Source organism: Rousettus aegyptiacus, unplaced genomic scaffold (genome assembly GCF_014176215.1).
Source record: "Rousettus aegyptiacus isolate mRouAeg1 unplaced genomic scaffold, mRouAeg1.p scaffold_m13_p_4, whole genome shotgun sequence".
NCBI lineage: Eukaryota > Metazoa > Chordata > Mammalia > Chiroptera > Pteropodidae > Rousettus > Rousettus aegyptiacus.
Window position 1 is genome coordinate 41,866,212 of NW_023416307.1, and position 17,095 is coordinate 41,883,306.

General features: G+C 36.5%; 1 protein-coding gene across 2 annotated transcripts in view; it reads right to left on the reverse strand.

Moving 5' to 3' along the window:
- Window positions 1–15,733, reverse strand: part of LIPH (lipase H) — a 33,776-nt gene extending 18,043 nt beyond the window's left edge. For both annotated transcript variants that reach the window (XM_016159726.2, XM_016159725.2), the window contains exons 1-3: window positions 15,581–15,733; window positions 2,573–2,940; window positions 1,343–1,451 (exon numbers count right to left, since the gene is read on the reverse strand). In XM_016159726.2, the coding sequence (XP_016015212.1) occupies window positions 1,343–1,451; window positions 2,573–2,940; window positions 15,581–15,662 (559 nt within the window). In that variant the 5' untranslated portion in view covers window positions 15,663–15,733. The remainder of the gene's footprint in view (window positions 1–1,342; window positions 1,452–2,572; window positions 2,941–15,580) is intronic.
- Window positions 15,734–17,095: the final 1,362 nt, after the last annotated feature.

Here is a 17,095-nt window from a genome sequence, read left to right on the forward strand (position 1 = left end):
ATAGCCATGAAGTAGCTGCTGCTGCTGAGACTGCTTAAACAAAGGTTCTAGGAAGCAGGGGGCGGGGTTAAACATTACTGACCCTGGAGGGGAGGTTTGCCTCCTAAAGACATCTTCTTAAGATAGTGGAATGTTTTACAGCCCAGAAAAGAATAGGAACTTATGTAAATGTCGGCATTCCTATGGTAATGTACATTGTGATTTGCCATTGTACTCTGTACCTTACTATTGTTCCCTGTGCTTTACTATATTGTACCCTGTGCTTTGCTATTTGTATCCAAAAACTTATATAAAGGCTGTGCTAAATAAACTCGGGGCTGCAGCAGTGACTGTATGCCCTCCTGAAGCGCTTTCCTATCTTCTTTTTTCTTAGGCTTCGCCCCCCTCTTTTAGGTGCTGTTCGATCTCTGCCGGCGGGCTCCAGCACCTGCCTAGATAATTAACAAACAGAACTGTCCAATTCTTGGGAGTTGGGAATGAATTATGTCCTTGGATAAGAGGCCAAATTCCCACCCCACAATTTAGTGAGCCCACTCAGGCAAGGCAGTGGGTGATGATGAATGGGTAAGGAAAATGATTTACTCCTGAAAGTATTCTCAGGGACAGCTGAGTTTGGCCTTGGGGCTCAGAGAGGATGAGGAATCAGGACAACTTGGTGGAATCAGTGGAGACAGAAAATTGAACTGTGAACCACTGGCTGAGTCTAGGCCACAGAGCAGAGCCTCATGGGTCCCGCGTGGAAGGAAGGTTGGCTGGGAAGATTTCCATGGTCAGAGACCAAGTTACACTGCATTCACATTCAAAGTAGTTGTGGAACAGGTTTGCTGCAAGGCTGAGGAAAACTGGGGAATAGCAGAATAAGGCAGTGGTGGGCCGGGACTTAACCTACTGCTGAGTATTTTCATTCAGTTTTAAACTAAAAGCTGATATTCAGAAAGTAAGCCCCAACCATCAGAATTCCCATCTCATTTTCTTGTCTTGAAACTCTGGCTGTGCTTGGGGACAGAAACATATTAAGTATGTAGTTCAAGCTATTCTTGATTAAATGAAAGGAAACCTATTTGCTTAGGGTGCACAAATCAAATCCCCATGGGAATAGCTGTTTTTCTAGCCATAAGAGAAATAAAGTCACCACCAATCCTTTCTATGGCATGTACAATTTACAGAGAGCTTTGTACATATTTTATTAAATAAAAACCTGAGGTCAACATTAGCATGGTCTTCCTTTTGCATAAGAGGACACATGCTCAGAGGCATTAAACAGTTGGAAGAGCTAGCTTTGAACCCAAGTGAATACCCTGTCCCAGCTAACCACCCCATACCCGTTCACAGGAAGCCTTACCTGTAATTCTTCCCAGCTGCCCATCAAACATCTTTCCAACAAACCCAGATATGTGGGCTCCTAGACTTACTCCAATCATGTAAATGTTGTCAAGAGAAGCTCCTTCTTCCTGGAATTTTAAGAGGTCCATCATTATAAATTGCAGGAGCCAAGGAGTTGATAACATCTGGAGAAAATTTCCATCTGTTGACCTTGGAGAATAGTACCTAAGCACCTTATATGCATCGTCTCATACAAGTATCACAACACTCCTGCAAATTAAATACCATTCTTTTGATTATACAGATAAGAAAACTGAGGCCTAGTGTTGAAGTAATCTGCCTAAGGTCAGGTAGTTGGGAAGGGAACAGAGTAGGATGCAAACCAGGCTGCCCTGCTCCAAACCTGTGCCTTAAACTTTGTGCCGTGGTGTCGCCATTCATGCTTCTGCTAGAAACCAAGCCAAGACATCTTTAAGACCTTCCCAGTTGGGGAGAAGGGTAATGATACAGTTTGATGGACTCCTTTACCTTCATCCTAGTTCAGTTAAATAAATTCACTATGGAGAGAGAAGGAAATAAGGAAAGAAAAAAGTAGGGTAGGGAATTCATGTAAAACTTATGCTACTGCTGCCCACAGTGACTCTCTGAAATAGTCTCAATATTGAGTCACCTTTTGTTTTTTCATAAAAGGGTCAATTCATGAGATAGATTGCTAAATAAAATTTAAAATTTATATAATCTTTGTAAGTCTCCTAAAAACATAAATTATACATACACAGAAAAATTTCATCAGACCATGTATATCAATTTTTGTTTTGGATAATCTGATCAGTAAACTTTTGACATTTCCAGGTAAAGGAACCACTAAAGAAGTTGAGGGAGATCTAGGCATTGAAGCTAGGAAACCCCTAAACAGAAACTCTACTACACATAGGACACCTTTATGTGAGTTAGAAAAATATGTCCCTTCCTCAGGATGCTTTGCTGTCATTTGCTGGAAAATTACCATAGTAATCCTATAAATCTACAATGTCTACAATGACAATGATCCTCACTTAGATGAGTGCCCCGTGCAGTGAGCAACCTGCACAGCCACACCTATGGGCCTTACCTCCAGCCCTTCCCCCAAACTTCTCTGGATTTGCAAGATAGCACACTTGTTCACTGCAGGTATCACTTGGTTTTAACTCTCCAGATAATGGGCCAGTTTCAGTTTAGCCCTGAATCACCTAAGAGAATTCTCCCTTACCAACATTTTGTCGATAAATTTTTTCAAGATTTTTGCTACTTCTCCGGTCTTATCGGAGGCGTAGGTGTATATTATAGTTGTGGCTCCTCGAATCCAATCAACAACGACCACATTCATGTCCTCTACAGACAGCAATCCTTCTACTAAGCCTCCCATCCAAACTGGAGGGGAGCCTGTCGGCCTGTATCCATGGACAATGAAGGTGGTTTTCTTGGTCACATTCAAGTTCCCCAAAACTGTGGAGCTGACGGTTTGTGCGCAGGTCCAGTTTCTCCTTGTGTAGAGCCTCAACTTCACATTTAGTCCGGTACCAACCACTGCACTGTGAAAGCTCAGTTTCGTGAATGAAGGGCATGTTTCATCTGTGGCTGAAAATAAAAGAGTTAGATGGCATCATGACGGTTCTTTCCTTAGTTGGGCATCAAGTAAGAATTTTGTCCTATATTCATGGAGTTCTTTCTATGCACTTTACAGCACCATAGCAGGAGGCTAGATCTAGTTAAATGAAGTTGCAAAGTCATAGCGGATTCAGAGTTCGCAAGTAGTGACTTTTTTTTTCACCAGGAAAACCATCTTTCCAAATTCTACCCTCCTTCAATGAATCCTTCTCCAACTCTCCCAGTCATAAGTACTGTCCTTCATCTCAGAACTCCCCAAACACTTTTATAGACCTCAGCAACAGCACAGTGAAAACACTTTCAGGGCTGTATTATGGGTACTTATAACATGGGTGTCTATCCTGCTAGACCACAGTCTCCTTGGAATGGTGTCTTATAATCCTGTGTATCCCTCACTGATCCCAGCACACAGTTCAGGACTCAGTAATTGAAACTTCAGGTACTGAGGACACAATGTCACCTACGTAGTAGTATTCAGTGGGGAAAGAATAACCTGACTCTAACCATGAGAAGAAAATCAGACAAACACAAAATGGGGAATGTTCTATTTTTTCTTTTAATGACCTTTATTCTTAAAAAAGGTCAGTGTCATGTTCTATATTAAATGTTCTATATTAAAGGAGACTAAAAAAACAGGATAAACAAATGCAATATTTAGTCTTAGATTAGATTCTGTAATGAAAGAAAAAAAATACCGTAAAAAATTATTAACTTGAAGAGACAATATTGAGATATTAACATTAAAGTAGATAAAAGTTTAGTATCAATGTTAAATTAATTGAGGCTGATAACCGTATCATGGTTACGTAAGAGAAAAATCTTAATTCTTAGGAAATACAACTGAAGTGTTTATAAGTAAATGGCTAACTTAGTCTTGAATGGTTCAGAAAAAAAGTTAGGGGTGGAGAAATAAACAGAAAACGATAAAGCATATACAGCAAAATGTTAACAGTAGATGAATACATGCAAAGCTTATCGACGTTCTGTATATTTTTTTTATTCTTGTAGCTTTCTGCAAGTTTAAAATTATCTCCAAATAAAAAGCTTAAATAAAAGGAAGAAGAAAGGGGACAGGGCCATATCAGTGACTTACAAAAGTGAGAGGGAGGATGTGAGTTCCAATATCACAAAACAAAAGTAAAAATGGTTGAGACTTCTGCTTGAAAGGGAGTGCGGCACTGGAAATAAACTAAAGATCAAGTTGCAAGATGAGAGAGGGCGTGGGAAGGCTTTGGGGTTTTTGGGTATTAAGGTAGCGTTATTTTGTAACATTAGATAAGGCTTTGGTTAAGAACCACGATCAAATAACAGTTAAAAGCAAACCTCTGCTCAACATTGGTATCCAGACACAAAAATGTAATGATTCGGAAGACTGTGTTGTATTTTTAATTATAAGAATTATTTAAAACTGTGCTGTGACCCACTCTCCCTCATCCTACTTGGCTGAGAGAGAACAGCCAAGTAGGAGATAAAAGTTTTGTGACAAAACTTTAGTCCCACAGCTGCAAGCTGGAGATGGTCCTTTAGAATATCCAGGAGAGGAGGCAAGGGCTGTCAATGACCATTCTTGAAGGAAGGGGGAAAAAGGGGAAGACTGCCCAACAGAAGACAAGAGTGCCTTGGGAAACATCTGTTCTGACTTCCTCCGATAGGAATTTAGGAACCATTTGCCCTGGGCCCCTATTCTTAGTGAATCTACACTTATACACCTAGGAATTGCCGCTTCATTCTGAGCCTCAGAGTAGCTTTCTTCCTGGGGTTTATACGCACACTTTCTTAATAACTCGGGTTCATTCATGTATGCTTTTATTTGAAACTTCTTGCAAAGGCTCTGGTACTCAAAAGTGAGTGAAGTTCTATAATAGAATGAGCAAAAGAAGCTCAAGTAGAAGGGTAAAGATGAAGTGAGTTTTGAAATTCCTCCTCCTAGAAAATAGTGAGCCTCAAGTCACTCGTTCTTTTCACTGTACACCGTCAAATAGCGTGTGCAGTGAGGCGTTCTCATAGTATAAATACTGTCTTTACTTTTTTTCTCCTCTCCCCCTGCTTTACTGAGATATAATTGACAAATAACCTTGTGTAATTTTAAGGCAAACGACGTGATCATTTGATATACATATATATTATAAAATGATTACCACAATAAGGTTGTTAACACACCCTTCACCTCGCATAGTTACCTTTATATGGGGAGTGGAGGGTGGAGAAGATTTAAGATCTACTGTCCTAGAAAATTTTAAGTATACAAGACAGTATTGTTAACTATAGACACTATTCTGTGAATTAGATGTGAGAACTTATTCATCTACATAAACATTTTTTTCCATCTGTTGGCCCCTTTCATTTTTCTCTTCCTGTAGATCTCATGCTCCTGGAGAACATGGACTGAAACTTGTCTGGTGCTTGTAGAGCAAGTCCCAGAGTAAATAATTGACTGTTTAGTCACTTTATTAAACAGGTGCCACAGAATAGGGTTGAGCCTCTCGGTCTTAGTCATCAGTAAAACTAGGTTTTGTTCCTGGTTGTGTAACTGACTCACCAGGGAGGCTGAGGAAATTATATCACCTTTCATTTGCCACCGACCTGCCCAAGAGAGGAATGCAGTGGAGATTAATTAGGAATAAATTCACACTGGGGAAGACAGAGATCCCTTTCCAAAGAAGGGAACTGTTTGTTATGTCTGTTCATTTGAGCCAAATGAGCAATATTAGGCCAGTGTGTCAAAAGTCATATATCCAAGTCCTTGGAAGGCACAGAGAAGACTTGTGAAGTTTGGGCCCAGCCTATTTTTCAGCAGCAACTGCCCACTTCACATGTATGGAATGTCTCAATCAACCTCCTTGACTTGCTGAGTCTTTACTATAAGCCCCTAAAATGGAAAGTTACTGAAAGGCAAGAAGAGTGAAACAAATGGATTTTTATTTTTCACTTAATAGAACCACTTGGACTTCATATATTTTTTAACATCTTAGTTATCTTTATAAGGCATTATGCTCTGAAAAAGTCCATTGCAAGTACTGAGTGAAAAACGAATTTTTAGTTCCTCTCTCTCAGTACTAAATATTATAACAGCTTTACATATATTATCTCTCATCTGCAGAGGAAATGTGCAGTTCATTCAACAAGAGCCTTCTCTATCCTAGGTTCTGTGTCAGGTGGCTTTTCCAGGGGAGAGTTAGGCTTTAATGAAACAAAACACATAAATAAGTATAAAATTGCAACCTGTGATATATGCCATGTAACAGAGATATGGTGTAAATTGAGAATTTAAATAGAGAGTTTAACCTGGTGTGGGAATCAGGAATCTCATTCTCTAATCATCTGGAAATAATGTATCTAAATACCAACAATAGACATTTCTTTTGCGAAGTTTAACAACAATATACTGAGAGGCAAATTCAAGTTCCCCAAGCGACTAAGTTTTAGTTTCGTAGATTTTCACTTTTGTTACCAAGACTTAATGTTTCAGGAATTACGCCCTTTTTCATTATGTGTTTTATTTGCCTTGAATTCTACCAAATGACATTATAATCACGACTTGGCTTTCTTTTTGTTAGCATTTGCCTAGCAAGTTTGATCCTTTTTAACCCTTTGAATCCATTTGTTTTAAGGGGTCTTACATATAGCACCTAGCTGGGCTTTACCTTATCTCCTTTATCCCTCACATACATGTCCTTCAATAGATCTCTTGCATCTAATTCCACCTTGGTGTTTGCTTTCTGGAGAACCGAAACTGGTGCAACTGGATTTAATACTGTAATGCTGTTATTTTCTCATTTTAGTGCTTTCTTGGTTTTTCCTATATGGATTGCCCTCTCTCTTTGTCGTTTTCTTTTATGTATTCTTTCTCATACTTGGAAGTTTAGAACCTGCTCTAATTCTTCTGGTCTTTGCCCTTATAACTTTACATGAAATACTAAAATCTCAGTTTCATGGTATGCAAATGTGTGGACTGCAGGCCACAAGTAGACTACATGCAGAACTGCTCCAGACTTAGGTGTATGGACTCAATTACCCACCAATGTGAACCCTTCCCAAGGATTTTGGGCATCAGACTGTTGTGGAGCATACTGCTGACTTCTGCCATGTGTCCTGCTGCTAAGCTCTGTCGGAACAGTTTTCTTTCCTTACTCTGCTTTAATTCTTACTTCAGTAACTTGAGGTAGTATCTAATGATCCTCTGTTATACATGATTAGGGCATTAGCACACTCAGTACTTCTCCCTACTCACCTGAATTCTATCTTCTGACTTTTATTAATTATAAAATTATTTTTAGTTCATCTGGTGATTCCTTTTTTAGTTTGAAAATAAATATTTAAGCCCCAGTATTAGTATATCAATCACAGAGCATTTCTGTTTTATTTACTATATCTGCTAAGATGAGAAAATTAAGGCACTTATCTCCTTCAGACATATACACACTCACACAAACATACGCTTTTTGTTCCCATGGTCAAAATGCAGTCAATCTATTATTCGTGGATTTCATATTTGTGCATTCTCCTACTCAAGATTTGTAATCCCTAAAATGACATGGTTTTGTGGTCATTTACAGACATGCGCAGCGTGACAAAAATAAAACCTTGAGTTGCTCCACATGCCCACACTCGGCTGAGGTCAATCGCTGTAACGCTCTGCCTCCTCATTTTAGCTCTCACAACAAATGTCTTTCTCACTGTCTATTTACTGCCACGCTTTGCGCTTCCTGTACTTTTTCTTGGTGATTTCACTGTTTAAAAGTGTAGTCTTTACTGCCTGGTGTTCCTAAACTCAAGAAGTTTAGGAACGTCTTAGCTATACCTCTCTTAGATACACATTACAGAGAAAATGCATAAGTTAGAGAAGCTTTGTTCAGACATGAGTTATAGTGCTGCTGGCCATGAGTTCAGTGTTAATGAATCAATGATATGTATTAAATAAGGTGTCTTTAAACATAACCTAAGATTATGTATTGATCGGTCAACAAAAATATAACGAGAGACTCTCAAGAACCTAACCCCATAGTTTCCCTAGGAGCGATGGTCCAGTATTTGCTAATCCAGTGTTTACAGTGACTTTACAGAACATAACTACCATAAATAACAAGAATGGGGTGTATACAAAAGTTATCTGCTGTATCTATTATCCCCCAGTTATACGATTTAGTTCTACAATGTACACAATTATTGCTTACAATGAATCCCTTTCCTGGGCTTCTCTGTTCATCCCTGGGTGAAGGCTCTTGCTGTCTTTTCAAGAAGGGCTAATAATGAATCATATATTTCTTAAGTTTACTCATATCTGTAAATGAAATCCTTGGCCTAAACAATGACCTAATTTTGAACAATGTTCCTTTCCCCCAATATTTATAGATGGTATTCTTTTTTTCTTGCATTGAATTCCACTTCAGAGAACTTTTCTCCTTAAATGTTACTTGTTTTTTTCATATCACATACCTGAAACATTCTTTCCTTATTCTGAAATAACTGCCCCCACTAGTGTAGAAACGCCAAGATATCTGAGCTATTTGTCTGTTTATCCATTGTTGTATTCCCAGTGCCAAGAAAAGGGCCTGGCTCAGAGTTGGCCTCAATAAATATTTCCTAAATAAATGAACATCGACCTGTTGATACACTACTCGGACACTTGAAATGATCCATATGAATACTACAAAGAGTATATGATGTAATATTTATAAAATATATGGATATGAAATGGTGTATGCATTATGACAAACTATGTAAAAATATATCTGCAGATAACAAAACTTGGAAAATAATACGCAAACAAAAAATGAGTCATGTATTCCATTTCTGATGCTCTTAGTTTCAAATTGCCTAAGACTGAACCTTTTCCTCTCAGAATTAATAACATTTTAAAATAAAAAGGAAGCATTAAATTATCTTATTTGGGATCACATTACAGATTAATTTAAGCTCCTTGAGGGCAAGTACTATGTTATTTTTTTGTCCAATGTTGTGGTCCCAGCACTTCACATAGGAACTAGTTTTGTTGTTGGATCCTAAATTCTCAGACAATTTGGAGGGAATGCAAACACCAGATATTCGTGAACAGCAAATGTTAAATTGCTTCACTCTCATATAGTTTTTTAAGTTCTACTTTATGGTAATATTTCTAAAATGATTAATTATTTGTATGCCTTCAGAAAGCAAACTTCCTTTTAGTTATTTTTTTCATTTTGTCTTGTTACAAAGTCAACTTTGTTTAGAGGTAGCATTAAAGAGCCAAATCAAGTAACCACCGAACATGTTAAACTGGTTTCTAAAACTTAATCTCTTATTAGAGTTTATGTGAAACAGGAGAAACTTAGCCTTTTCTTTTCAGACTACTTTGAAATTCAGTTACTCTGAAATATCATTTCCTGTTGACAAGTGGAAAATTACAATGGAATGTCTCCTATCCAAGGAGGAATTCAGACTTCTGTGTAGAACAGGCCCGATTATCATTTATTGCCTTCGCTCTGTTATATTCAAAGAAACTTATCTAAGTAGGATGTCAGGAAAATCTGGCTATAACATCTTCACAGACAACATATTTACACCTGAGATGTTTTGTTATAATCTAACACATGGTCACTCATGGGCCAAATCCAGCCATGCCTATTTATGTATTGTCCATGGCTGCTTTTCTGCTATAAGGCAGAGCTGAGGGACCAATGGCCTACAAAGCTAAAAATATCCACTATCTGGCTCTTTACAGAAAAATGGTCTAATGTCCTAAACAAAAGTATAACATGATTTTGAAAAGAGCACAGGTTTTTGAGTTAGACCTAGGTCTGAAGTTCAACTCCATTGCCTGCTATCTATGTGACCTCTAGTAAGTCTCTGGGCCCCAGCTTCATGTGTATAAAATGATCATAGTGCTAATGTTAGGTGGTGCATACAGAGATATATTGAGCCTAAGGCAAAAGAAAAACCATTATGTATAAATATACTTATCAAAATATCCCATATTTTCAATCAATGTGAAAATTTCATAAAAGCTCTACAATCAAAACACATGACTATATATATAATCCTTCCCATCATTCAGTCTGTTCACACTTCACAGTCAACTCCCATAAACTGTCCAGCAAGAAAATGAAGGTGGCATGGGCCCAGGAGCTGGCTGATTGGAAATGACTTTTCTTATAGTATGATAACAGAGTTGTAAAACGAACAATAGTCTATATTTTATTTAAAATGTTGATATTTTGTTCATCATGGACTTATTTGCATTTTCATCTTTGAAAATATTGCATTAGAATATTATCTATGCACATAATTTATGATGCATTAATAGAATAATGCATTCTAATATGTCTTATTAATGTCATGCATATTCTCATTTATATTAAAATATCAAATGATATTAAGATATGATTTAAATATTGCATTAAAATAGCATGAAAAATAGTTTTATTGGGTTAAAAATCATAAATATAATTTATCTTGATTATTGAGTTTTGTTCTCTCTTCCCCCTTAAATTTTGTACCCGGTGAGTGCTTCACTTGCCTCACCCTAATCCCAGCCCTCCTATCGGGATTGCCGTGAGAATTGGAGATAATGTCTATGAAGTGCCTAAATTAAAGCATTATCTGAGATGTAGTAAATACTAAAAAATTAGTAATTGTTGATGATGTTAATAATAAGTTGGGTTACTAGTACTCATCTCATAGGGTTGTTATGAAGACTAAATGAAATAATGTAAGTAAATCACTTAGCATGGGATTTTCTATAAAGCAAGTGTTCGATAAGTATTAATTCCTTCTCTTCCATTATTTTGGAAGGATTTTGGAAAAGAAAAACTTTATTTGGCAGTATACAGGTGGTAGTGCTTCACCCTGACCAGAGAACTGCATTTGGTAAAACAAATAAACTATTTGGGCCATCATTTTTCTCGTATTAAAATGAGAGTTTGGTTCCTCATTCTTTAGAGACTTAGCTAATCTCTAGCATTATTTTTGTGCGCAAAATTCTAAGATATGCAAGCCAGTTGATTTAAAAGGACAAGAGGCATTTATTAGACAAATGAATTTCCAGGGCAGTCTTATAACCAAAGACAACTCAAATCTAAAATAATAAATGAGCCAGATTAAAAGATCTGAAAATTAAATTAAAACTTCAATTAAAAGACCTGAAAATAAGCATACTTAATCTTGTAATTAGACAGTTGATCAGATAGGTGTTTTGTCACCTTTATTTCAAGTAGGGTTTTTATTTTTATTTTTATTTTGGCTAACTGAACAAATACATTTTGCTTAACAAATATGGTTCCACATGCTACAATAAAAATAAATCTTGAAAACGTTTTGATAAGTTAAAGAGGCCAACCACACACACATATTAAAAAAAAACATATTATGTAATTCCAATTATATGATGTGTCTAGAATAGTTAAATCTGTATAGAAAGAAAGCAAATTAGCCGTTGCACAGGGCTGGAGTATGGGGGAGATAGGGAGATTGTGGTGTGATAGCTAAAGGGTACTAGGTTCCTTTATGAGGGCATAAAGATGTTCTAAAATTAACTGGTGATAATTGCACCATATCTGTGAATATACTAAAAACTACTGAATTGTATGCTTTAAACACTGAATTGTATGGTATGTGAATTATATCACAATAAAACTTATAAAAAATAAAAGTTCCTATAAGTTTACCCTTTCATGGAAAGACCAGAGTAAAAAGATGAGAAGTCTTTTAGAGGCAACTGAACAGAAGTTTTACTTTTTTTGTCCAAAGGAAAACAGGCTCCTAGTTTTCCAATTTGTTTTCTTTCCCCTTAGAGACTGAAGTTGATAGATCTCTATTTTCTACCACTGAAGGCTAAATAAAGTCCCCAACTTGGTCAGTCTGTTATTGGCAGGGGAAGAGGGGGAGGTCAGAGAGACACAATGCCCTCTTGATTGGAAGGACATATCTGCTTTTAACCACAGACTATATTTCTCTAGACTATAACTGAGAAAAGAGACAGACCTCTGTTTCCCTAGATTGACTTATTTCAGATGAGTCCTAGTTGAATAGTCCCTGAGACAAGACTAGGCACTGACAACCCCACTCCTTTCTGATGAAACATCCAAGGGATCCTTTTGCTTTGTCTTAGCAAGAGACATTGGCCTGAAGCTAAATGAAGCTGCTCATGCGGTCTCAGTATCACGCTCAGTTTCTGCCTGCTTTCAGAGAAACTGATAGCATTTCCCACATTTCTGATTGGAAGGAAAGCTTCTACAAAAAGAGGAAACTCCTCATTCACATCCTAGAGGGTGTGAGTAAGGATAAAAGATGATGGAGCTGTGGACAGAAATAACCCACTGTTGGAGCATGTGAGATCTTGCTCCCCAGCACATATCATCAAGTAGGCTCAAATAAACTCATAAAAATTCTTTAAAAAAGAAAGAGATAAGCCACTGAAGAAAACAATTGTGAGTACGTGTAAGAGGACACAAAGTTCTGAGATTCTGTGAGACTCCATAAGTCAAGAGTAGGTTCCCATTAAACAGCTCAATATGACTGAGTCAGGTTATTAAAATTCAAAATATCAGTTTCTCTCATTCTCACGGTTGGGGTGACATTTAGTCCACTAACCTCCAAACACAAGTGACAGCAATGAAGTTCCACTCAATTTAATTTTCATGCACAAGACAGGAAGTAAAACAGGCATGACCCTGACTCACACTTCCTTTATGTCAAGTTTTGGATTCCAAGGCGTGTTCAAGTTATCATTTTTCCCTATCCCCAAACATGACGCAGGTGTGTGGTAATAATTTCTTTAGAACAGAGGTTCACAGTCAGGTATGCTGGCTCGATGCTGCCTGAAAATATTTACTGAGATTCAGACCAGGATTAAGAGATGCATTGTCAAGTGTTCTGCATGCTGGGCAATGAACGCTAGTCAGTGTCTGGGACACAGCCCACCACATGTTAATTGATGAAGCCAGGACGTTTCCAGAAACCCTCACTTGAGCACACTCTTCTGCTTGCTTGAAAACAGTGTTTGGAAGGAATTCCAAAAGTCCCAGAAATAAAAATCTCTTTAGGTCAGAAAATTTGACTTAGAGAAATTAGAAAATGAATTGGACTCCTATTTTTAAGAGTAGAAGGGGGACATGATTATGTCCCTGCCATGAAATTCTACTTCATTTTTTAAATATGAAAAGTAACTCGGTGTATATTTTTATGCAGAGGACCACCTGAATTTGGCATTAAAAACCTGTCCTGAGCTAGATTGTAAAGCGTTCATAGCTGGCCAGGACCGAAACCAAAACCAGTGGAATATCTCAGTCCCTTCCATGCCCCGCCAACTCCCTCCACCCACTCCTGGAAGAGACAGGCCAAAAGCATGTGGGCAAAATGCCTTCTTGGATGGAAGGATCGCTCTGTTTTTAACCACTGGCTTGTATTTCTTTCGGATACAACGTAGAAAACAAATCAGATGCCAGATTTCTTCACTCTTATCTCTTAATCATGTGCAAAATATGCACATTCATACTCCACCCCCTCACTTACCTTTGCCTCAGTGTTAGAGAAGGATGAGTCACACACACAAACACACACGGAGTATAAATCATGTGGAAAGGATTTCCAATATCCTAGGAAACAATTCTCTCTGTTTTTGGCACAAAGTATTTTCTCTAGGAAAATATCTACCTAGTTTTTTACAAGTCGCTATAGGCCAAAATGTTGATAGCAGAGTAACTTTGAAAAATCCTCATGACAACAGCCTTAATTTAGAACAATATTTATCAGCCTGTTTTCCTTGGACCATCTGAACCTTGAGGTTTTGTTAAAAATGCAAATTCCAAAATCTTACCCCAAACCCCCTAAGTCTGGACCTCTGAAGAGAGAGTCTCTGCATCTTTAACAAATTTCCCACCTGATTCTGGTGCACTCTAGAGTTTGCTGTATCCACTGGTAAGATTATAGCAAACACTTCTATCATGATTTCACAAAGGTTAGAACAATGAAACCAGAATCTCTAAAAGTAAATAACTTGTATCCTTGGAATTTCTGAATCATATCCTAATGCTTGCTAATTTTTGGATTATAAGTCAAAGAAGGCAAAAGCAAAAAGCCAAAGTATCTGTGATAGATAATTTTTGCTATCAGATGTATATCATTTAACACTCTCCCCCATGGAAGTTCCACTTTCATGGTTTTGCAGATACAGAGAAGTCTATGTATAGCTTACAGCTATAATTGTCTTTTCCTTCTATCTACATAAGTTTATTGTGGTATGTCTCTGTCTGCTTAGATTCTATTACACAGTAGTGAGTTTTTTAAGATCATTTAAAACAGGATTTTACTAATGAGGTAATATTAAGTAAAAAGCTCACAACAAAATTAAGTTCCAGCTTTGTAAATAGAGATATGTAATGGGAGACGGAAAGCAGGTAACCACAAATTATCATCAGGTTTTTGTGTTAGGGTTAGCACCCTCTCCTCTTAAGTTATCTCTAAATTTATGTTCATTTTTAAAATTAAAAAATGATAATAAACACACACTTTAAATGTTGACTTCTCAGTTAAAAATATCATCACTTGTTAAATTTTAACTTATTATTAAATCAACTTCAAAAGCATAAATTAAGAAAAATGTATTTATAAGCCTCAAATCCCAATACAACTATTTTAGTTTTTCCATTTTCCTTCTAAACTTTTTTTACAGGCATACATACATGATTTTAATATAGTTGTAATTTTAGTTTATCTACAGATTTGAGTTCTGCTTTTTCTACTTTTTCTACTGTTATTTTATAAACATGTTTGTACATTTCTGCACAGCTTCAGAATTATTTTAAAGGCTATATTTTTTAAAAAGTTGATATACTTTACTTTATTCTTGTATGTAGGAACACTTCTGCTGTAGCTAGTTTCAAGTTATTATAAATAACAGAACCATATTTGTATATAAGTTTTTTTCTCCTCCTTTTAAAAGAAAAAATGGTTTTACTATTTCAAAGGGCATGAAGATTTTTATGGTTCCTAATTTATAACACACTTACTTTCAAAAAATGATACCAATCTTCATTACTATAAGCTATGTGAAAAAGAATTGGATTTCTAAAAAGACTGAGAGGTGTTGAGGTTTTTTTAAAGCCTTTCACTTTATTTTTGTTACCGTTTTAATTTTTATTTCTTTATTATGATTAACAATTTTTAAGTTATCAATATGCCAGGCACCATTCTAAAGGTTTAAATATAAAAACCACATTTTTTCTCTAAGAATAATTTGTAAGCCCTTGATGCATGAAAGCTATAAAAACTTACCCTCCATATATATTAAATATTATGATTAAATAAAAATTTTAATTTTGAGAAAATAAATAATCTTATTTCATAGAGGTGGAGAGCCACAGTAAGAGTACTCTATTCTAGATTTTTCAGCATATTCAATTTCTGTACCTCAGAAAAACAAGTTAATTCAAAGGAATAAGAGCTTTTCATTACTGAGAAAAATAATTTTTTTTTTCAGAATTAGAAAGTTCATTTAGTCTATATCTTCTTTTTTAAAAATGATTGGACGAAACTTTAAAAAGGTCATTAAGGAACTAGGATGATAAATGCAAAATGACAGTAATTCTAATAACTTTTTAAAGCAATTAAGAAAACCATTCAATAAATGACCTACCTGATCTCACCAAGCACATCAAACTGATGAAGAAGTATAACCTCAGCATATGGAAACTGGAGAGAGTGTGTGTTACATTCATAAGAAGAATGATTTCCTTCACAGAGCCTTAGAGTTTGCACTGAGGGCTTTGCTCAGAGAGAGCTCAGATAACTAATCCAGCGGTCTGATGACAACAGGAAGTTCCTGAAAGACTGCAGAGAGTCCCAACCCTTTCAGGATATTTGACTCCTCCTTTTTTCAATAAAAGGTCAGGTACAACTCTATCTTACACAGTTTTATGCATATCTTAATATTATAATATGTATTTGCAGAATGACGAGTTCAAAATAGTTTCATTCTTTGTGGGCGGTTTATTAGTCGTTTGGCTTGGTGTGTTGAAATCAAGTGTGATCTGAGATATTTTCGCCTGCTGTTCTTGTGAATGAAACAAATCCAGTTAATATTCTGTTGACTTATGTACACAAAACTGCTTTTTATGTTAATTCATACACTCATTCCTTATAGGGCAATCTTAAGGTTTTATTAAGAACGTTGCATTAAGTCCAATCATATATCCACATTTGCCAAAATATATTTCAGATCAAAGGAACATTTTTAATGATATTATATGTCTTATTTTTATTTCTTCTTACCTGGAGTTCCCATCTAGCTGCTAGTTCTTTTTTTTTTTTTTAAAGTAGATGCAAAGACTTTAAATAGAGAACTATGCCAGAATCCATCCTTAGTGCTGGAAGTAACTAAACTTGTGCTTTGTAGCTACAAGGCAATTTAATTCCTTTTCTGGTAGAAGTGTTTACAACACTTACTTAGACTTCTGGTGGTCTGATGAGCTTTAAAAAAAATTAATAAATAAAGACATAACAAATTAAGAATACATTTTCAACCAAAGCACCAGGCAAAAGTCACTTTAGTCATTTAGGATTATCTATTTGAAGTGTGAATTTATGAAGAAAGAGCATCTCTGGTATGTTTATCAGCTCTCAGCAGCCGCATTTACAGGGAATTCCTTATAGGAATTGATGCTAGCAATGCTTCCCAAGGAATCGGTATATCCAAATCACCTGGGGAGCTTTGAAATATTGTGTGTAAGTTTCTGCGTCACAACTCAATGAATGCCAAGGCTTCCTAGCACAGGTTCACTGACATGGATTCAAATCCCAAGTCTTTCACTCACTAGTTGTGTGGTCTTAAGGAAAATATTTAAGTTCTTTAAGTCAGCATTCTCAAGTGCAAGATGGAGATAATAAAACCAAACATCTCGCAGAGTTGTTATGTGGATTAAATGATATATAGCTAAAGTTCTTAGTACTGTGCCTACTACCAAGGTTAAGTGCATCACCCTTGGTAACCATTGTTATCACCTAACTGGTACCACAATCTGCCCCTTTCCCCTCCCTCAAAAGGTGGGCTGCACAGCACTGAGAAGGGGGATCAGGTGGAGAATCTCAGTGGAATTTTAGGAATGGAGAGCACCTTACAGCGGAATGACTTTAGTCAGCACGTTAGTCTTTT